Here is a 23,767-nt window from a genome sequence, read left to right as displayed (position 1 = left end):
AATATTGACAAAAAAAACAAACAGAGCCCGCTATGCCGTTCTGCATCAACATCGTTACTTTAATTGCAGCTTTGCCTCCCCGTATGTTGATGTTTCGCGTTGGTAATTGCTGTGGTTCCTCTCAATATGAAAGCTGTTGTTATTAGGAAGTGATAAGAGCGAGGTTTCATTACAATGGCTGCTCCTCCTGGCGGCGCCGACAGGAACTGGGCAGTGGGGGAGGTGGTGGTGGTGGTGGTGGGGGGTGGGGGGGGGGGGGGGGGTTGATGAGGAGAAGAAAGTGGAAAGAGACGGATGAAGTGCCGAGGAAATGAAGAGATAAAGAGAGGAAGTCAATACATTTCAGGATGTGCCAGTTATTTTGCCGGCGCAGTAAAAATGATGACCCCTCGATGTGTTTCTAGCACGGAGACGTTGTTTCATGACTTTTCTAGAAAGTCACGTCAACAAAATGCTTCACAGAAAAAGAGAATTGCACTCGATTGTACAATACTCCATTTACTTTGGAAGCAGGTTTCAAACATGCAACTTAGCAGTGCAATTGTATATATTTTGTAATTTATTAGAAATAAAATGACATTTTTGGGACTGAATTAGGAACATGAATGGACAAAAAAAAAGGTTAAAGAGGGAGAGAGAAGCAGTGAGATGAATGAGGAAACTCCCCTGCAGTAAATCAGCAGAGTTTACCTGATGCTGGAGCGCCTCGAGAAACAGTCGGTGCTCATAATTGCTCTTTACCACATGATTCATCTCGAGGGCTTTTAGCCCACACAAAAAACATGCATTGAGTAAAAAAAACTACAATACCAGGTCAAAGATCTGAACAATCTGGCAAAAACAGCCAGCTGCTCTGTGTCACGATATTTATATATCACATATGTCATCATTATCTCTATCTAGCTCAGCAGGATGCACACGTTTCCCTTGTTCCACTGTTGTAACACATGGAGCCAACACACATATGTACCCCCCCCCACACACACACACACACATGTAGCCTACGCACACGCCTGAATCATTGTGTAAACCAGCATTTGAACCAGGGGTCAAATGCTGCCTGTATTCTTTAATGATTTCAGTGAGCGTGCTCGTGTGTGTGTGTGTGTGTGTGTGTGTGTGTACTGTACTTGTCTGTATTTGTGTATGCCTGAGTGAGTTTGAGAGAGTGTGCGGACCCAGCCTCGTCATGGTGACTGTTGCCAAGGCGACAACATCAAAGAGCAGCCAAGCTTAATTAGGATCCCCAGCGAGAGAGCGGGAGAGAGAGCAGGAGCAAGAGGGAGTCAAAACGAGAGAAACGCAGTGAGAGACGAAGGCAAGAAGAAAAGAAAAGGGAGATGCAGGGAATAAGAGGGAGAGGCGTGTGTGACAGAGAATGAAGCGGTGCAGACGGGGAAGCACAGATTGTCCAACGCTTGTGTGAGTGTAGTCACATTCTGGACGCACAAATCCAGTCGTACAGTCGGATGACGGGGACTCGCCTCCTATTCAGGGTAGAAAAGGCTGGTAAACTACCACCATGGATAATGTTACACTGAGGACTGGAGTTCATTCATTTCCAGGAACACGATGTGCTTCTAAGTGACAAAAAGACGTGTGTGTGTGTGTGTAGGCTACATGTGTGTGTGTATGTGTGTGTGCGGTAGTGCGAGGCGTCAAACTTCACGTAGACTCATTCACACATATCAGCCATCATTCATCCAGCCGTGTCTCTCTTTTCCTCCGTCTACCTCCCTGTCTTTCCTCACTCCAACATCCCTCACTTGCCATCCTCCTCTCTCTGAATGACATCTCTCCAAATCAGAACAGAGGTGATCCAGTTTCTTGCCACTGAAGGGAACAAGCCGCCCCCCCTGTCCTGTCCTGTCCTCCCGCGCACTCCTGCTGTTGGTCTTTTCCTGGCTAAATCGCCATGAGGAAGGGATAAATAATTAAATTCCATTAGGTAAGTAATCTGTCAGTGGGACTGAGTGAGTGCCACTAGTCCAACATGACTAGGACAGCGGGAGGAAATGAGGGAGGAGGGGTTGAGAGGAGGAAAAGTAGGTAGACAACGCGCAGCATGTGTGGGAGAGAGTGTGTGAGGGAGTTCAAAAACAAACTGTCAACTCTATCAGGAGAGCAAATGGAGGAAGGTCAGCGGACGGCAAAGCCAAACAAGCCGGGACACAAAGAACAAGCCCACAGGGAAAACTGAACGTGGACGATCTTCTGTTGTTTTCTTAATTTTAAACAAACGTGACATTACAGGGCAGAGGGCGAGGGACAAGGACAGGAAGTGGACGAGACAGAAAGAGGGCAAATAAGAGAAAAAATACAAAAAGCAAGCCAGGGGCAGAGAATGGAGCCAAAAGAAATAGAAATGGTTGGAAATGAAAGCACCAGAGATAGGCTGAGGATTAGTCATAGGTGGAGGTTTAAGGTCGAAGAGGAGACTCTCTGCCTCAGCCCTCCATCTTTCCCCTTCAGCCTTCCATTTATCCGTCCGCCCATAGCTCGACCCCTTCCAGGGCCCGCAGCCATCCTACCTCCGTAATCGTCTAAATGTCCCTGATTGCAGAGGCCTCTCATCATGGAAGCAGACACAGTGCTGCCCAGGCTCTACCAAGCCAGCGAGGGAGATATACAGAGGCAGCTTTGCACAAAGACATGCATACACACATCCAGACAGGCGAGTCAAACGCAGCACAGACTAAAAAAAGGAGGTGGATGCAGGCGAATCAGCCTCAAAATCAGCCTTTCCCATGGGGGGGGGGGTACACTTCAGTCTGGGTCGTAATCACTGAAGAACACTGTGACAGAGTGAAAACTCAACAGCATGAACATACTTTTACACACATAGTCACACCTCTGGGAAATGTCTGGGTCTTACTGCATGGAAATTCCTGGAACGGGCAGAAATAACCGGGCCGAGGCAAACACACACACACACACACATTTATACACCAAGATACACGGGAATATGCAGAGTGTAACACGTTCTCCTTGACTGTAATTTCACCTCTGAGGAAGCACCCTCACGGCTGTTTCACCGCAGAACGACGGAGGAAAAGAAGGAGAGAGGTGATATGGAAGTGAAAAGGAAGTGTTGGAGAGTGTGAGAGATGAGGAGAGGTTCAGTGTTTTGGTGTGTGCATGAGCGATGTCGCCTATAGTTTGTCACTAGAAAGTGTAAAAACAGCAACTGGGACAAAGTGAAGAAAGGATTCCACCATCTCCTTCACTCAGTGCAAATAGGAACAAAACAAACATGGCCAGAGGCTCGCAAGGCAGATGTTATTCTGACTTCTTTGCCACATTAGTGGGTGAAATGCTTCTTTCGTGTCTCCGGTCTAAGGAGGATGCTGTGGTCATTCCTCATCCGTTACAGTTCCCAGGGCGGCGGTACATTATGCAGAGTCTGCAGAACATGACTTCACAAAACGACCGTCACAGTGTTGGGTGTCTCCGGACCACGGGTTCATTTTAAAGAAGACAAAGAGCTTTTTAGAAAAACTGGCGCTCACTTCATTTTCCTAATATCATCTGACTGCTTTGAGTGGCTGAGAGTGCCAGGCCAGTGTCTTCTTGATAAATGGACTGCTTCTAAAAATCCTGCAAAAGTAACTGGATCACACAGTTCACAATGCTTGAAATGCACTAATGGACCGGAGAAACATCCCTTTTATTTCTCACACACTCTTGGACAGACAGATATATTTGATTAATTTCAACAGCAATTCCTTTCAAGCCTTTCAAGTTCCAAATGTTTCGCAAGTTAACGAGCTAAAATGAATCCTTTCATTCAGTTTCTTGTTGTTAGGAATATAAAACGTGTGTGTGTGTGTGTGTGTGTGAAGAAATGGAGAGAAGGCCACTGGTGAGCTGGCAGATTAGTGAGTCACACAACAGACCAGAGCATCAAATACATGGATGCGCGTTCACACAGCCCTGGATGCGACATGAAACACATGAAAGATGCATTCGCCGATCGTTTAAGCAAACATTTGCTTGGCTTTGGCCCGATGAATCATCTCAACTGTGGTTCATAATAGCAGCTGCCTTTAGAGTGTTTTCCTCGGTTCATCATAGACCAATGATATTTCAATCCTCACTCCATTATTCCTCACCAATCTCATTCAATGAGAACAGTGTTAACTCAAAGTAATGGCGTGCGGTGGCACAGATTGGAGAGTCAATCACCGCTCTCTCAAAATGTCTCCTGAGTTCATGGCGGTGATAACAATCTCTGTGCGCTAATAGTCTCCGTTGGTTATCTGTTGTCTAAACACAGCAACGAAGACTCGGGAAGCAGTCTTACAAAGAACCAACGACAAGAGGAAAATCCCAGGCCATGAATACGTGATAATGATTTACGTTGAGTTTAAAGAGCTCTTATTCAGCGCTCATTTCAATGATTCTGCAAGATATTCACTTTTTCTTGCCAAAATATTATGTTTATTAAGACAATTCTCAAAATGTTTGTAGGTGCACACTGATTTGTCTTAGTCCAACAGGAATAAGGTATGGTTACCATGGTAACACCGTTCAAGTTACTACAATCTTGCCGTTAATGACAATGGTTATTATCATTAGAATGTTATGTACAGACAAGGGGAGAGGCAGATGACAAATGTGCATATGCATGATATAAAATGAATAAATATGACCTGAGAATCAAATATAACAAGAACTTAGTACAATAAAGTGAAACCTGTGCAACTCTACTGCACACATCTGAACTGTACTGAAGTATATCTGCAGAATGAATAGTATGAATAAGTCAAGACTGCTTTCTGATGACATGTCAGAACGTTTTCACAGAGCCAGAGGGGTGTCATGGCCACTTGCATAGTAATCTTGTGCTGTTATGCAAAAAAAAGCACATATTAGCAGACACAGCACCTGGAGAAGCACTTAAGAATTGTTCCCAAGGTTTAAGACATGAAAAAAGAGGAAAAGGGAGAACTACAATGTTTGTATGCAGATTTCAGTCATTTGCATGCCTTATTGTAATAATACCATGTGGATTAGTGATTTTTGTATGTATGGAGCAGTTACAGGCTGATGATCAAAATGTAGATTAATTAAATGGCAGAATATTGAGGATATTTGTTGCATTAAAGAAGAAAAAGCCCGTTATAAATTCAAAACATATAATTTATCAGGATTGTATTGGATAGAATTGTAAATAAATGTAACCCCAATCCCCAAAAGAAATGAATCCCTAAAATGATGATATTGATTTTACAGTTGGTCTCAATAACAAATGGTTGATAAATGGTGTCAAACCCACCTGGGACACGACATGATTCAATCTAATGAGTAAATAATATGTGATGACGAGACGGTATTCGGGGATAAAGTCGTTTGCTTGAGTCAGAACCTCAGATGAATTTTGCACAGGATTAAGGAGGATTATTTAGCTCACAGAAGTACGTGAGGAGAACGTGACTCCATCAAACTTGGGAAGAATCAGAAGCCGTCCCGCATGTTGGGACATGACTGATAACTGAAAAACATTTGGGTATTTCAACAGCAAATATCTCACTGTGAAAGCATCCAGAGGAATCGGCAATGTGCTAATTTATGCTCCATTGATTTAATCCAAACACACATTAAACTAATGAAAGTCAAAGTCAAGAAAACATGACGACACAAACTCACCCCAAATTAAAAACACATCCCGTCGGCTCCCTGTCATCGCTCTCTGGAAGACAACAGCTAAATTAGACCCATGTTTGCTGCACGTTCATGTCGGTTTCAGCATGCTACCATTTGCTTTATACAAAGAACAATTATCTCTCTCCCATAACAAGATAATTACTGTCGATTGTTAACAAGAACTAAAATGACTCCGTGTGATGGCAGAGAATAAGGGAGACGCTGCGATCTCTGATGATTACAGATGAATACACTAAGCTTGATAGTTTCCCCCCTTATTTCATGCTGAGCACAATCGGTGTGAGGTGTCCTCTCAGATTAGGAGAGACAGCGAGGATGAAGAGAAAGGAGGAAGAGGAGAGAAACATCCAAAAGGGGGGAGGCAGAGAGGAAGGGTGCGAGAGTTGAATGAAAAGGGGCCGAGATGAAAGGGAAGAAAAGACAGTGAGTTTTTTTTCGGCAGGCGAGTGTTAAAGAACAACAGGAGAAGGTACAGGTGAGAAGAAAGACGTGGAACTCAACAACACAATAGAACGGCGGAGGAGAAGGAGACAGATCTAATCTGATAATGACGAAGAGGCAGGAGGAGGAGAAAAGAGGAAGGAAAGGACTGATGGAGGTAAACAGAACCTCCTACTGGGAGATAAAAGGCACGAGGAGCGAGAGAGAGACATGGAGATCAGTGTGAGAGAGAGAGGGAAAGGTGGTAGCTAAACCCAATAACACCATTCTGATCTAACGTCGCTACCTCTCAAACCTTCTGTGCAAATATATATGTGTGTGTGTGTGCGTGTGTGTGTGTGTGTGTGTGTGTGTGTGTGTGTGTGTGTGTGTGTGTGTGTGTGTGTGTGTGTGCGCGTGCTTGTAATATCCTGTTACACGCTGGGCAAAATGCTCCAGCAGAGTGTGTCGTAATCTGAGAATGAGATCTTTATTGAACAATGCCTTTCATTTCGCACAGCATTACTTCTCCTGGTGTGTGTGTGTTTTAGTTTGAACCATCTAACAATAAAGAGCAGAGACAAACTGCCACTTCTCATGCTGCCCGTGTAGAAAGTATAAAGAAACAGGCTCAGCACAGGTACTGAATAATAAAACATGTTATGAAACATGTGTATGGTTTCAGGTATAGCCAACACACACACACACACACACACACACACACACACACACACACACACACACACACACACACACACACGTATGTATGTATATATATACTGTATATATATATACATGCCCGCTGTCACTGACAGGCCAGCTGCTTAACGCTGCTTCAGCGGTGAAAAGACTGACTGGCAGCAGATAAATCATGCAGCAACACCTCCGCCACCTTGGTAACTTTGCTAAAAAAAACAAACAAACTGTAAAAAAAAAAGTCTGTATGCCAACTGCTCAGCAGTTAACAGCAGACAGACACAGTTAGCTACTAGCTGGCGAACATAGCAGAGCATTTAGCAGCTAAAGAGCCACATAACTGCTGGATGTGTAAATAAGCAACTGCTGGCGAAAACATTTGCCATATCAACTTTGTTTCCGCTTCCACCAAGTAGTCAACGCAATTTTAATTGCAGGTTTAAGGAAGATCCTCATTTTATCCAGTAAGAGTTCAAATGATAATTAATCATTAAAGTGTATTAAATTAGATTAAAAGATATTTGTAAGAAGCACGAAAAGAAATGAAAAATGTGTTTTCTGTTTCTACTCCCAACCAAACCTTGGTGGTGTTCACACAGCATGTTACATAAAGTGGTTGAAGCCTGATTAGCTGACTGCAATTTCACTGCGTACCCAGATTTCAATTTTCATGAGCACGGTGTTATCTTCACCGCTAGAAGTGACGGCCAAAAACTACAACACATAATACTCCAGCTCTCTGTCGGCCTAACGGCATCATCTCCTCCTGTCGGTATTAGCGGGCCGGTCACGTGTGGCAGCCGCCGCCACAGTGTGCGTGGGAGGACGACTGACTCCACATGTGATTGTGACATCAAACTTGTGAGCAGAAAACAAGGGCTCTTTGGTCAATGAATGCTTTCCTTTACGGCACACGGAGACACGCTTGCGTCGTGAATCCTAACACGGAGCGGCAGCCTATTACAGACTGATTGCCAGTCTATCGGCCCCTGTGTATGGCAGTGAATAAGCAACAGCCATCTAGTTATCGATCCGCAGATGGAGAGCCTGAACCTCAGAGCAGAATGCATCACAATCTCCATCACAGACCCCGCTGCAACTGTAATAGACATTTCCAGCAACATCCAAGATGTGATGTAATGGAGAAAAAAGGAAAACAGTCACAGCATTAAACTCATATGTGGTGAGATGGATGAGTGTTGCTCAATGGTTTAGCTGGTGGGAGTAATAGCTGGTGTGGGGGCACTCATTGGGTCCGATTCCCGCAAGGCTCCTATAAATAGTCAATGTGCATCGATTGCAAATGGCTTCAGATGAAAACCCCAGCTAAATGACCGTGGTGCCATTATATTAGTGAAATGACGAACAGCAAAACAGATATCAAGAAGCACGAAAGCGTTTCTGATTTTTTCAAGGGGTTGAGGCTGTGTGTGTTTGTGTGCCTCGCGTGTGTGTTTGCATGTTTGTGGCGATTCATCTATTAAACGACGGCGCTGTTTGTCAGCTGAGTGTGAATTTAACATTCGATGAGTATCCACTCCATGCAAAGCCGTGCGGACTGTTGCGTCAATCCAACTAAAACCCTCATTAAAGTCATTAATTGGCCGGAACCAACATACACCTGAGTCCCTGCGTCCATCTCAGAGGGATGACAACATGATGTACGTGGTGGACAGAGCTCTCCGTTTATTTATTTAGAGAAAACCTCTGTGAAACAAAAGAGGTGAAGGCATTAAAGAAGAAGTCGCTAATTTTGGGGAAATACGCTTTCTTCCGAGAGACGGGTCTGCACCCATTTAGTACAAGACACGCCCACTTCACAGCACCCCTGAGATAACAATATTTATTTTTACCCAAAAAATGTTTCCCGAGCCTGCAGTAAAAATAAAAGAAGTATGTCAGGGTCTCAAGTCTCAAGCATTGGGTGTGAGACACACACATTTCAACCTGTTCACACGCCACATCTAGTATTTCTCACGCAGACAAATTACCGGGATAATTAAAAAAAACGTTCTCTTATTTTACGAAAATATTTAGCAAAATGTGTTTCTGAAAACATTTCATGCGAGAAATAAGCTATGCAGTTGCTGAATCTGTCTTTATTTTAGATCGACAACGGTCAGTTTAAAATATTTTCGAGAGCTTGCAGGTCGAGCTCGCAGGTCGCCGTCTCTCGAAGCTGCCGTGACGTGAAGGCATTACACGGCTTCTTAGACAATGAATGGGAAGCGTGGAAATAATGCTGCCTGTGGACGCGTACCTTCAGCCAAAATCTCACTCTGAAGTTAAAAACTTGTGAGCCTGATTTGGATGTTTAAAGCTCACTAGTTAGTGAAACATTGTGGTTTAACAGTGTGAACTACTTCTTGCAGTGACTCCCTGCAGTCTTGCACGTGACCCTCCAATCATTTTACTACACTTACTGAGTGGTGATAGAATTCGATTAAACAAACATGATATTACGTGCTAAGTAGGTATCGTTACAGGTGCTGTTGGGTACATTTTGTCACAGCCAGACTATATCACTTTCCCTGCTTCCAGTCTTGATGCTAAGCTAATTGCCTCCCAGCTGGGAGGTGATTAGCCTCGACAACAAAGCGAGTCTAAGCATATCTGGCCTTCACTTTGTGTCAGTGTGTGCAGGCGTGCGTGCATGTCGGCCTGTGACAGATGTATGAGCGTGTTTTACCTGAACTTCCCGAGCATGGTAGGCTATGATGAGGCCCAGCAGTATGACTGTGGACAGGCTGATGAGACACTTCAGGGCCAGAGAATACATGGAGCTCTGTGGAGAGAAGAGTGACACACACACATCCTTAGGAACATGCAGCACAAACAGAATACAGATTTCAGCAATGATTAAAAAAAAAAGCATGTATGAAAGATCCCACACTCATGATAAGTCCACAAGTGGAGTTCAAGTGCAGGTTCCAAACCGTGTCCTCTGTAAGACCTCGGCTGAAACGCTGTACGATAGCGGCGCTGCCTCGGCGAAGACAATAAGAACGGACATTTACAAAACCAAAGCAGAAAGGAAGTATTCCACCCGTCAATATCGCTGAAGCTAAGCTTTAAATCCTCTCCTTGTCTGGTTTCACAGGGCTTACAATCAATGCACCGGGGAACTTTCAATCAATACAACTCATAGCACTTCAGTGGCTTCTCTAACCCCCTCACCTCACACACTCAGCACGGCGACGAGTTACCACACGCATGTGTGCGCGCACAAACACATGAGCACCATCACGCGTCAAACACAACTGCACACTCGGCCTACGTGAGTCAGCCAAAGGAAAACGTGTATTAGGTTGCGTTTGTCTGCCATGCTCTAGTGAGTTTGTGTTCATTTCAGAATGTATTTTCACTGGTCGTGTGTTTGGTCGTGTGTGAACCAACTGTGTGTGTGAAACTGATGATTGTATGATGAGCCTCCTGACTTAAAGTGGCAGGCCGTAACATTTTCATCTATTTAATTGTCTTTTAGGTTAGGTTACTATCTTTCAAAGAGTGAGTTAAAACAATGGTGGTTGATCATATGACCCACTAATTTGTTTTTGTTTGTTTGTTTGCTTGTGTTTTTACTTCTTTATTTGTTGTTATGTGTGTCTTGATGGTGTCTTTATGTGTTTATATGTATGTAAATGGGGGATGGAAATGTAAAAGCTATGCTTCGTCCATCTCCTTTTCAGGCCAGGTGTTGTTGTTTTCTAGCTGTGCTGTTGCTGTATTGGTATGTTGGTGTTTGTAGTTTGTTTTGTCTGATGGCTGTGGTCTGGTGTGAAATAAAGCTAAAAAAAAATAAATAAAAAATGAAAGTGCTTCTTGTACTTGCTGCTTTGTACAGAAATAGGATCTTCGTGTCTGTGACGACATCAAATTCAAAATGAGTTTGATCTTTTTCCGTCAGTCAGCAGCGGTTGGTCTGCAGGTGGAGCTACTCATAGAAGTATGCTGCGTTTACTTGGAATGGGAAATCGGTCACTTCCAACTGCTAGTCAGGCTCCCTCTAGTCTAAAGTGTGACCAGGTACATTACATTACTGCTGACTCACAATGGAGGATCAACAGCCAGAGAAAGAAGACAAACTAATGGAAGTGAAGAAGGAAAGTCATCAAGAAGCAAAGTGACCGCCAACGAGGGGAAACCACGGACCTCCTTTCAGTGTGGAGCATTTGAAGGCATCAGCAGATGAGAGACAGTCCACACTGTTGGTGAGGGAGATGAGTCCCAGAGGCTCGCCTGCAGTTCCATCTACCACCAGAGAGGCCACTACAAGACACACATCTCAAATCATACCGACTGCCACGTTAATAAATCTGAAATAATAAGAAAGCCTTCATAGTAGCTGTTTTGACACAGGCTATCTCCTTGGTCAATGGCCATGGGGTATGTATGTGCATGAATGCCCTCTGAAACACCCAGTATACCAACAACGAGCAGGAAGAGAATCTGTGGAGGAAATGTCTCGGCTTCATTCTTTGCATTCTCCTCATCTATAATTGGCATGCATCAGGAAGCCTTGTTAGCCGTGCTGGTGTCATCACCATTAGGTTGACATTTATGGTGTTAAATGAAATATCTCAGCAGCTATTATATGGACTGACATGGAATTTGGTACAGGTATTCAAGGTCCCCAGAGGATGAACGCCCTTTATTCTATAGTTCCTTGATTTGGATGAGGAAAAAGAAACCTTTTAACAGCAGGTCACTGTACTTTGTAGCTAAAGGTTACTCAAACAGGAGTCAAAAGAGTAATTTATTGGGGACTATTTTCAGCAGCTGATTCATATGCCTATGGTGCTCTGGTGAGTATCTACAGCAGGAGACGGCGTATAAAAGAAGGCAGGACAACAGTGTGGCTCACCTGATGGCACAGAGGAATAAGATAAATCAGGCAAGGCTTGTGTGTGAGGCGACAGGGATCGGACCCAAATGCAGACAGTAAAGGAGAAGAGCATGGATGGGGTTACAGGTACCAAGAGTTCAAGTGAGTCAGTGGACCCGGCAGGCAGGTCGCAGGAAACCGCATCACATCCAAATGCCCCTTTCACAGCAGCCATTTTCACATGGTAATGCTGGGTAAAAGCAGGTTTAATCAATACAATTAATTATGGTCCCATTATATTTCACAGGCATCCCAGTGAGTCAGCAGGCACAACACTGGGGCAACCCAGCTACAAGGCCATCATATGTGTTTAATAACACCTGTGTTTACCCGACCGGGAAGAAAGGCCGATGACGAACCGGCAGCGAACAAAGGAGCTGCAATTTGTCCGTTTGTCATAAACACGGGTGAGAAAAAGACAGAGGTTGGCTTTTAGCAGAATGTTTTTCATAGTTCACCAGGTTCAAGTGTCATTTCTTAATTCCTAATTGAGTGTTTTACTATACATATTCCTTATTCAAAAGAAGTAAAAGGAGATTCTGCACACAGATGCAACATGTCAGGAATCAGCAGACGAACTGAACATTTAAGGTCTTTACACACCATCATCACGTATGAAAATACATGCAAATGCCAAATACCAATCATTGCAATTATTAATGTCTCGGCCTTCCATTGCAAAAGATCCGAATGGCCCATGGATTTGGTAGTGAGTGTGGCAGGTACATATTTCAGGTCACCTGCCAGCATATTAAGCAAATATTAAGAAACATTACTTCTAAAAAGTCATTGGTTGGTTATATGATATATTTTGACCGTCTCGTGGCACCACTGACTCAAGTGTTTACAATTCTAAAGATTTCAGAAGCAGTGGACCAAAAACTTGAAAGGCCTTTACATCCATGCTATGGAGCCTCTGTGCTGCTGTTTGAGGAATATAGGTGCAACTCAACCTCCTACAATGTGATTGGTTGATGCCGTTATTTGTGAAATCGAGCTCATTTCGAAAAATAATTCAGTTTTTTTGCCATATTATATTTGTGTATTATATTTATAGTATAGTATTCATGACAAAAATGGCAGTTCAACAACCGTTTGTAACGTATAATTAGCTGCATTCAGTGGTTTCTAAAATCCACACTCACTTCTTTGATTGTGGAACTGAGTCTACAGCAGATCCCGGACTATGTTTTGAACTGCAGAATGAAAATGTGTGAAACCCCCAAAGTGCATTCATACTCCAGCTCACCGAGGTCATGTGACGAACAGTGTTCGAGAGGAGTCGAGCGACCGTAACGGAGCATCTCAGACCAGATCATTCTGCTGTGTGTCACTCTAGGTTTAGACATATCAGTGTGAGCCGTTCATTCATGACGTTATTAAGCAGAATCTACGTTGCATGTTGGGTTCATGAATATATATTGCAAGTCAGTCTCCTGGAAAATAGAGTGTGATAGTGTGTTATTTAGGGCCTTATTGTCGTTAATGGTATTAATTCAAAATCACACATACACGTTTATTTGTTACTCATATCGATGTGATTATGGGCCACTATGGGCAGAAATCACTCAAAACTGAATTGGAATAATTTATTATTTGAAGCTGAATTGCTCAGCTTGATTAATTGTCTTCAAATTCAATTTGAATCTCACGGCTGAGTCGCTGTTGCTGCTAACTAAGGATCAATTACAGTTCCAATGCAATAATAATTCAAATCAAATACAAATTGTAATAATTCAAGTTGAGCAGTACAAATTCATATATAAATGATTACAATTCAGTTTGTAGTGAGACACATTTCTGGCCAAACACTGGTAAAATCCCATCTAGCCTCAGCTCTCCACTGGTTTCCTCTATCAGCTCTCCCCGTCTGTCTCTCCTCTGCTAACATCTCATTTGTACTCACTGAAGCCAACATTGTTGCACTGATGAGAAAAATGCAGACATGTATTTCAGCAGCGTGTCCGTTTGAACGCACTGTCACAGCGGTGAGCTGAAATGTGATTTGCTTGGAGTTCTCTCTCTCTCTCTCTCTCTCTCTCTCGCTCTCTCTCTCTCTCTCTCTCTCTCTCTCTCTCGGCGTTTACCTCCAGCCGTCTGTTTGCTGCTCCGTTTTTTCCCACTTGCCCATCACGCTGTCAAAGCATTTTGTTTCCTCCTGTTTTCTCCTCACTTGCTCTGTCTATAGAGAAAAGACTCAACTGTGACAGAGACGTATGCTGCCCTTTCATTACATTTCCTTTTTAATACCAACCATTGAGACTTCTCATTTCTAATTGGCTAGCAGGGCTCCATTAGTTTCTAGTAAATAACATGCAGGTGCAGTTAATGCATGTAAACACTAGATGCAGACAGAACCGGTGAGATCTGTTTATACTACAGCACGCACTTTATACATACTGACATCTGTGGCACTAGAGAACAAGATGGCGACCTCAGGACAGCAAGAAGACGTTTTATATGAAGGAATTATTTAGATGTGGAGAGCAACAAACTCATTGCACAGCTTTTCTTGGAAGCAAGTGACGACTTAACCATTCTAATGTGTGAGCCGTCGGTGTGTACGTTTTAGTGGTCGACCGATTCATGGCATTTTGTGATGATCTGCATCGGCCAATGCCTGAGAGGCCGATAAACAAAAAAATGTCTGTAGACACATCTGTAGGCAGCCTTGCAGAGCCGTCGTACAACACTCTGCTCCCCGTCAGCCCTGCCAGCTGCGGCCCCGCCAGCCGTCTTGTAGTAAATGGAGGCCCGCTGAAGTGAGTCTGAAGCGAGGTCCCACCCCAGCACACGACTCGGCTCGACTCGGCTCGCAGGGCACATGGCTGTCACGGGGGCCACCCCGAGTCCGAAGTGAGGTCCCACCAATGATCGGTAATTTGGTCTGTAGCGTCGGTGGGTCCCGCCCCCTATAGCGTCTCATTTGTTGTTGTTATTAATTATGAATTAATTAATTATTATTTCAAGGCTCTTTATTTATCACGTGCACAGATGAGATGCAACGTAAAACATGACAACAACAAAAACATGGTATCGCCATTATAGATCGGCCATTGTCTGCCCTACTCTCTAAATATCGGCCATTTAAAAACCCACATCGGTCGACCACTAGTACGTTTCAGGTGCAGGGCGGATGCAACAAGCAAGGATCAGGGTTTTAGTTCAAAAGATTTAAATCCCTTACATATTTGTAACCAGTTAATGTTTTGGGGGGGAAATCTGCTAACTAGGTTCTAACTCTTGCAAAGAGATTAATGTACTGACAAGCTAAAGCAATTAGGACATTAGCTTAGCTTAGCATAAAGACTGGCTGCAGGGGGACACAGCAGACCTCTCACCGTGCGTTTCTTTAGCAGCAGTGACACGTTTGAACTTGTTCTTGATGAACAGCAGGCGAACGGAGAACCCTCCCGGAATCTTGTCATCCCAGTGAGGTTGCCAGGCAACCAGCCGTGTACAGGTGTAAAGAATCGAATGGACGGGGGCTGAATTGTACTGTGCATGCAGGTTTCACCGTCACACTGTCATAGCTTACACGGACACGAGTAGATTAGAGACGTAATTAATGCTATTAATAACACCTGTCATTTTGCCACCATGAAAAGTCAAACGTGACTTTGTACCATAACAACAGACAAGCTGTCAAAGAAACAGCACACACACAAAAAATAGCTGCACAGTAAGAAACCACTCCATCTTTCTTAAATCTGTTCGTTAGCGTGATTATGGAGAGCCAACAAACATCAGGAGGAAAAGAGAAGATTCTGAATGAATGTTAGCTTGAAGTTGTTGGCCTGTGCACAACCGGAAGGTGTTTGCCAACACAATCCCAGAAATTTACCATGCACGTTTGCATGTGTGTGAGTGTGTACGTGTGTTACGTGTGTGTAAGTGTGTGTTTTCTCCTCCTGCGTTTTGTCCAGCTGTGCATAAGTGTGCGATTAGTGTGCATTGATCAATGGCTTAGTGGACAGCATGCAGAGATAATGAGGTTTTGGAGCTTCTTTAGTTCAATCAGCAGGCATGCAAACACTCACACACACACACACACACACACACTTAACCATGTAGTATCTAGATGAGGGTTTTCCCCAATTGTCCCGACCTAAACCTCATTGACACGGATGCGAGAGCAAATGCACGTTGCTTACCAACCCATTACTCACGTAGTGATAAGTTGCTCTCTTCATCTGTTGGTAACGCCTATGTAAGTGTGTGTGTGTGTGAGTGTGTTGTAATGAGTTAGCCTTGGGGGTCTCTCCCTGTCAGAGCGATGCCTTCGTGCAATCAGTCTCCAGGGAAACAGGCAGTAGACAGAGGAGCCATGTCACCTTACCAGGATAACCACACACACACACACACACACACGCAACTGCACATTGACACACGCCATTAGTGTCCTACACACTCAATTAAATCCAGACAAAGGGAGACGTGAATACACACACAAACACACACACACTAGTGCATCCATGATCACTAATATGACAGAGCCGAATACATAAACTGGTAGGTGTGTAGCCTATACACAGAGGAGATAGCGTACACGGAATTGGATGTTTATGTTATTGACGGATGATGCAAGTTCTGACACACACACACACACACACACGTCGACTAATAAGCTCACACATCCAGAGAGGAAGCCCGGCCCTGTTACTCTGATAGAAACGAGCATATTTGTACCTGTCCTGTACCTGCAAGACCCGTGGGATCTACAGTCCCTTAGATGCCTGTCATCTAAAAGATGAAGGGAGTGAAGAGTGGAGTGGAGGAGGAAGAGAGGGGGGGGGGGGTATTGCTGAGATTGCTGATCGCTTCTTCAGAGAATATGGTGGCAGGTTGGTGAGTTTAATTCCCTGATCTTCATGTGCTGTCTGGAAAGCAGCATGCAGCCTCTGTAAGTGGCCTCGCACAGAAAAGGTCCGGGAAGGTCTCCAACGGAGACGGAGGTGTCGCCGGGGGGAATGTGGGAGATGTTGTACGCCTGCTGAAACGGCAATGACCCCCTTGTGGAAACGGAGACATATTTAAGACGGGTGGGGGAGGGAGGGGGGGGTCATAGACCCACCGTAAGTGAGGAAGGCAGGGGAGGGAGAATGGAAGCTAGCACTGCTGCTAATCTGTGAAATCGTCGACGCTGGTCCGTGAGAGGTAAGTGCCCCCCCCCCCCATATGCACAATGCCCATCCTGTATGTCGAGGTGTCAAATGTGTGTATTGACAACAGCTGTGTTGACTCAAAATAGCTATGTTTCATTGCAGGCCTGAAACGTGGTGGAGAGCCCCCCCAATGAGGAGTCACATGAGCCTTTGTGAAATGATCTATTGATCTGGCAGGTCCCACGTGTCTGAGCGCCTCAGTTATTCTCAGATAGAGACACATGACAGACCGGGACTCCCTCCCCTTTTAACCTGGTCCTAATAAAATCAATAATAGAAGCTCATAAAAGTGTTCTTAAGAGGAAGCTGTTAACATTTGAAGTGTCAAGGTCCCGGGTGACAGTCCAGTCAAAAATAGTGTGATGCTCGACATTCAGATGTACAGTAGAGAGGAGCTCAAAACATGCCTCTCTCTCTGCCTCCAGAGCAAATTAAATTATTTCACAATCATGAAAAGTTTTATCATCCAATCATCTCTGCATAATATATTGTGGCTCAAAAGCTGTGATTGGACATTTACAGTACACGGATTTACTGGCACGGCCTAGAGCGCAACGGTGGAAGAATCAAATGTACAAAAGGATTATCAGGGGAAATGTTCTTAAAGTATCAAAAGTGCTTGTTCTGGAGTCATACATTATATTATATTCATATTTATTTTTTTTACGATGCATCAATGCATACTTTTTGCTGGTTCAGGAGGTTTTAACCGAAATAGTTTCATTGTGTAATACAAGCTCATCGTATATTTCATGAGAAATCTTAAATCTGAAAAGTACCTTGTGTACTTGTACCTGTAACCACTATAAGTTCTATAAGTATGTAGCGAAGTAGAAGTCGAAAGCAGATCCTCAAAAGTAAATGTTACTTTGATCACTGCTGAATATACAGACACAAGAGTACGTTTGACCTACATCTAAACTTACCTGACGGATGTACCTTGATCATGGACTTGGAATTAGCTCGAATAATAACTGAAGATGGAGGCTTTAATACAACGAGAGGAAGATCTCAGCTACAGTAAGTGATGACGGCATGAAATCTGTTTCTGCACAATAATATATGAACGCTTACTCACGATACACACAGTCACGAACACATCGTCCTCCTCTGTTAACCTCTCTGCCTTTATCTCTCACACACACACACACACACACACACACACACACACACACACACACACACACACACACACACACACACACACACACACACACACACACACACACACACACACACAGGCCAACCCACCCTGTTTAATTCCATTCTTATTCTTCATCTCTATTTTTGGGGCCAAGATCAAGCAGCTGGTAGCAACACACACACACACACACACACACACACACACACACACACACACACACACACACACACACACACACACACACACACACACACACACAAACACACACACACACACACACACAGAGTGACAATTAGTTTACAGTTCGTGTGTACATACCAATGTGCATTTTCAATAATGAAAAAGGCTCCACACTAGCTCTCAGGGTTGCACACACTAAAGGCAGCATCCATTCTCGCCGTAGACAGTGGATGTGTGGGTGAGTGATTATCAATAATCAATACAAGAAATCATTCAAGCCCCCCCAGACCGGTTTAAAACCCTGCATGGACCACTCTCTCTCTTTCATCCTCGGTAACCATTTTTCACAACAACCAGCGGCTTCTTCCCATCTCAATTATCTAAGTGAGGGCTTGAACTGTCTGTTAGACCTCCAGTATCCTGGAGTCAAACCAAATATGTAAACCATAAAGAAAGAAAGAAAGAAAGAAATGTAGAACTTGGCAACTTGCTTTTAGAAATCATTCTGCTCAGGTTTTTGCTGAAGCGTTCTTAACTGTCAACGCTGATGCATACTTTTCTTCCTCAAGTCTAACTTCCTGTTCTGAACTAGATTCCTTAATAAACATTGATTCAACAAGGTAGAGTGAGAGCACTGGCGAACGCCCCTCGAATTCACAGCTGTCCATCAATTCGTATTGACAGACAGCGCCGCCTGATTCAGGCGAGGACTGTATTGGTTGTAGCTTAAGAGCCTGAATCAGGATTTTCATTATCGCCTTTTTTCTCTTCTTCTACAGCCTTTCATTTTTCGCCCCGGCCGTTTCTCCCTTCCCATCACACTCCCCCAGTTTGACACCTACTGGAAGAGCAGTGAAGGTAATGATGAAGAGAGACAGAGAGAGAGAGAGAGAAAAGCAGGATAAAGAGACGGGTGTGGAGTTGAAAAAGAAAAGAGAAAGAGCGTCAAACGTGGTCCGCCGTCTCCTTCAGTGAGGACAATAGGTAGACAGAAAAGAAAAAAGAATAAAGGAGACCAGGAGGGCTTGAGAGAGAGAGAAATTTCCCAAACATGGATTTTCATTTATAAAAAGACCTTGCATCTAAAACTGATTTTCATGAGTAGCAGGCACAGCCAACAGAAGAGAGACCAGGAATCAACTGGAGACCACAGACACACCCGGCTGGCCTACTCTAACCCCGTCTGTAAACCTGTGTGCTCACATGATCCCACACCCTCCGGCACACGAGCAGCAATCCACGTACGACGACCTGTGGAAGCAGAAGTAATGCTTCCACCTTATTAGCTGAAGAAAACCAAACCTCTGTGACACGTCGGACAGAAAGGAGGGATGGAAACAGGGCCTTAAGTAGCTGAGCTAAACATGCTCCAAGGCTCACTGGGCTGGACACACACACACACACACACACAACCAAAATAAAAAGACAATAGCAGCCAGGGGCCGGTTCAGCTTATTACACTCCCCATTACACAGACAAATGAGATCCTGGCCTCCCACTGATAATCTGCCCCCCCCCATGTCCTTTGCATCACTGTATTACATCATCTAGAATAAGGGACTGTCAAGCCTGGTCATAACAGTACACAAGCCAATAACTTGGGCACGGCGCTGGTCAGACTTAGTGGGGTGTACCAATCATGAAAGAGGCGATTAACTGGTGAAAGGTGGCTTTAATGATCTGGCCAACGACCCGGCTACAACAGTTTGGGGTGTCCCGGGTTAAAGTCGTGGACCGTTTAACGTCTTCTGTTCTGGGTTTGGCTTGAAGCCGTTCACTGTGTGTCATTTTCATGCAACTTTTAATTGCTGCAATCAAAATAAAGTCACCCAAAATGAGCCAAAGGAGATTCCAGCTAAGCACTCATAAACAAGGCTACAGCCATAAAGACAACCAGGTGTGAGATTTATGGACTTTGTTTATGTTCTGGGGCCACATTCAAGCACAATCTACCCATTTATTATTGCACCAACAGACCAAACAGGGAAAGGTCACATTGCAGCAGCAGAGGCTGAGATATCCGACTTTAGTCCCTAGTGAGAGTCAAACTCCAACACCAACACTGGATCCTGCACTTCCCATAATGCAACATCTTTCATTAGTACCTCTCTGCCTGGTAATTACCGAGTCTTTCCAACTCTCTAACCTCAGATTGTAACTCAGACCCAAGCCGAGACATTCCTGATGACATCACTATGACATTAACTGTGGTTAAACATGAGTGTTAAAGGGATCTTTATGTGTAAAATCTGTGGAGTGAAGTATCACCGGCCTGTCACCTCACCTTGGTGTATACGCCCCATGACAGCTCCGTCTCAATCACCATCACGACGATGCCAAACATCCCGAAGATGAGGGCATAGTCACTCAGCCTCTTCCTCTTCTCAAACAGCGCCCTGCGATGTCCCAGTTTATAGCCAATGTTTTGGTTCTTCCTCTTGGAGGCCTTGGAGGTGTTGCTCCTGGTCCCAGAACCCGCCGCCCCGACCCCCCCCCCTGCCTGCTGCCGCCCCCCGGCTGCGCCCGCCTGCTCTCTACCAGCGCGTGGTTCTGGTGGTAGATGGACATCTGGTTGGAAGTGGAGTCAGTGATCTCATACCCTGCTATCGGGTACGGCGAGTCTTCTTTCGATGAAATCACAATCTCTGGAGGGCTCTGAATTAAGGGTTGACTCGCAGAGGAATGGACCACCGAGGAGGTAGGAAGGGATTCTCGCTGTCGGTCATGCCCCCCAGCTGCCGCTGCCCCGGCAACAGCAGAAACGCCAGCGTCTTTGGTTTCGCTGCTGCTGTCTGATTCGATGAGGTTTCTGCGGGACGCGCTGAGGCGGCTCAGGGGCTTCATGACCCCGCCTGTGTACTTACAGGAGCTCATGGCGATCTCCGTGAAGGGGTTACTGTCCCTACGGTGAACCAGAGGGCTGGCCTGTCTGTGCTTGCAGCCCCTCTCTCTCTCCCTGTCCCTGTCACGCTCTCTGTCCCTCTCACGCTCCATGGAGGGTGAGTGGGAGGAGTAAAAGAGGGCGTTGTAGACGGGGGAGTCCCCGCTCAGGCTGTGCTGGGAGCCCAGGCAGGAGGAGAGCGGCGTGCTGGTGGGGTGCAGAGCGTTGGGGATGGGCGGGGGCAGAGGCTGGGCCCCAGAGGATGACAGGGGCAACTTGGGGAGCGATGCCGGGGGCAAGTTGGGCGTGGCAGTTGACGGGGACGGGGTGCTGCCGTTTAGACGGTCGAGGCTCGATCCTCCCATGTGGTTGGAGTGGTTTGATCCTGGCTGGTTTCCAGTGGAGGAGGGGTGGGATATGCTGCCCAGGGGAAGGAGGAACCGCTGGTCCTCATCCTCGCTCCCGCCTAGCAGAGACAAGCTCAGAGAGGGGGGAGGCTCCATGGTCACGGGTGTGGCCACGCACCTGTCTAAAGACAAACACAAAGCAAGAGAAGAACCGTCAAGACCATGATAGACATAGATAGAGAAAAAGGAGAGATTCACAGACACGGAGGGAGGAGAGGGGGGGATGCATGACGGCTAGTTAAAACAAAAGAGGGGAGCGGCTGAACTCAAACAGCTGAAGACGTGTGACAGAGGGGCAGCGGAGTGACCAAAAGTAGCCATAATTGGGGAATATGTTATTCCATGAGTCACATTTGAGTCAGCTGCCCAGTCAGCCTCTCCCTCTCTCTCTCTCTCTCTCTCTCCCAGATACCAAGTGTCCTCTCCTTCTCTCACATCCCACAATGCTTCCATCTATGCAATAAAATGTCATCTGTTACACCGAAGTCAGCCAGGAGGATGGTGCACATCATCCGGCTTCATGCCATATAAATGAGATGAAGGATAATCATTCCTCATCAGTCAGTGATAGTACTGACTGTGTGTAAGCCTCGGTTTACCATGAGTTGGCTGCTGATTGATCCAAAACAATAACCTACTTTCAGTATGATATAACCAGACACCTTCGCCCCCTCCCCTCCTGCCTGTCTGTCTCTACCTACCTCTTCTCTCCTAGTTCCTGTCCCCCAGGTTAGTTGTGTTGAATCACTGGCTGGATGAGATTAGACCTCCAGACTTTTTCTTGTCCCATGTTGTCACGGCCATCCCATCATCTGTTCGCTTCGCCTCCTCTCACACAGGTTCCCTCCACAGGTCCCGGTCTCTCGGAACCGCGCGTCGCTCCCCCCGCCGATGTTGCCCTCCGTCTCCAGTTGACACGATCAGTTTGCTTCTCTCTCAATCACCGGTGATCTCTCCACGGTGTCCATCGCGACCCGTCAGTGGCAGTCGACTCGAGATGATGAGGATGAATGATCCATGATGGCCGGATTAAATCGGTCAACCTGTGGCTGCACGTCAAAAAAAATAAAAAAAATAAAATAATGTGCAGCGACGTGAAAACCGGCGAAAACAAACGCGCAAAGCCGCGAGTCAAGTCACAGCCATCAGATGAGCAGTGGAGTCTGTGATTTAATATGAGGCTCCGCCGACTTCCACTCAATCTGCAGCTCACTGTCTCCTCGGATCTGTCTCTCACTCTCTCTTCCAACTTATCTCCTTCTCTCTCCGCCTCCAGACCCGCCGCTCGCTCCCATTGGACGGAATCAGAAGAGCGCAATAAACGCTGGAAACAGGTGGCGGGGTTTGTACGATGTAGGCGCCAAGAGCAAATGTCGAATTTATGGGGTAATTATTTTGTGTTATTATAACATCGGAAGATATGTGATCAATGCTGTATTATAACTGCTGCATCTATAACAAACCTCTCCGTTTGGTCGCGCGTAAAAAGGTCGGTGGAACTTAAAAGGAAACACAGGAATGTTCACATGTATGGTGCAAATACATGTGTGTAACACAACTAAGAAAAGCCCACCAGCCAAACAGGGGGAGGGTGTGGTGGTCTCTGTGCCCTGGACCTGCCCACTTCTCTGATTTGTGATTTAGTCATGTACAATCCTCCTGGAGGAGCTGATAGTTTAGACCAGAGGTCTCCAACTCAGACTGGCTGAGGGCTGCTGGTGGTCTGGTCATCTGATGGGATCAACATTCTCCTCTCCCTTCTACTTCTCATCCTGCTCTCCGTGTTTACACCAGTAATGATGTTTGATATAGTTTTCCTTTAGATCAGGCAGGTAGCATTTCCACTGACCTCCACAAAAAAAAATACCAAAAAAAATACTGCAAGACCGAATATGTGCAGCACCACGACCTCTGACCTTTGCTATTGTATTGCGAAAACAAAATACTTTTTATTAAAAATTTTTAAAACAAATAAAACAGGTAACCAGTCTATCACAGGGAGACATGTAGAGACAGACAGGTAACCAGTCTATCGCAGGGCTGACATGTAGAGACAGACAGGTAACCAGTCTATCACAGTAGAGACAGACAGGCAACCAGTCTATCACAGGAAGACATGTAGAGACAGACAGGTAACCAGTCTATCACAGTAGAGACAGACAGGCAACCAGTCTATCACAGGAAGACATGTAGAGACAGACAGGTAACCAGTCTATCACAGGGCTGACATGTAGAGACAGACAGGTAACCAGTCTATCACAGGGCTGACATGTAGAGACAGACAGGTAACCAGTCTATCACAGGGCTGACATGTAGAGACAG

General features: G+C 45.3%; 1 protein-coding gene across 1 annotated transcript in view; it reads right to left on the bottom strand.

Moving 5' to 3' along the window:
• Window positions 1–22,568, bottom strand: part of kcnn3 (potassium intermediate/small conductance calcium-activated channel, subfamily N, member 3) — a 42,645-nt gene extending 20,077 nt beyond the window's left edge. Inside the window, 6 exon segments of the mRNA XM_084026810.1 lie at window positions 9,473–9,568; window positions 20,442–20,651; window positions 20,654–20,862; window positions 20,865–20,958; window positions 20,960–21,567; window positions 22,147–22,568. Of these exon segments, the coding sequence (XP_083882936.1) occupies window positions 9,473–9,568; window positions 20,442–20,651; window positions 20,654–20,862; window positions 20,865–20,958; window positions 20,960–21,541 (1,191 nt within the window). The 5' untranslated portion in view covers window positions 21,542–21,567; window positions 22,147–22,568.
• Between the last annotated feature and the right edge of the window lie 1,199 nt (window positions 22,569–23,767).

The sequence above is a fragment of the Eutrigla gurnardus genome, assembly GCF_963514095.1.
Source record: "Eutrigla gurnardus genome assembly, chromosome: 14".
NCBI lineage: Eukaryota > Metazoa > Chordata > Actinopteri > Perciformes > Triglidae > Eutrigla > Eutrigla gurnardus.
The sequence above is the reverse complement of the archived record's forward strand: the minus strand, read 5'-3'. Positions and strand labels throughout refer to the sequence as shown.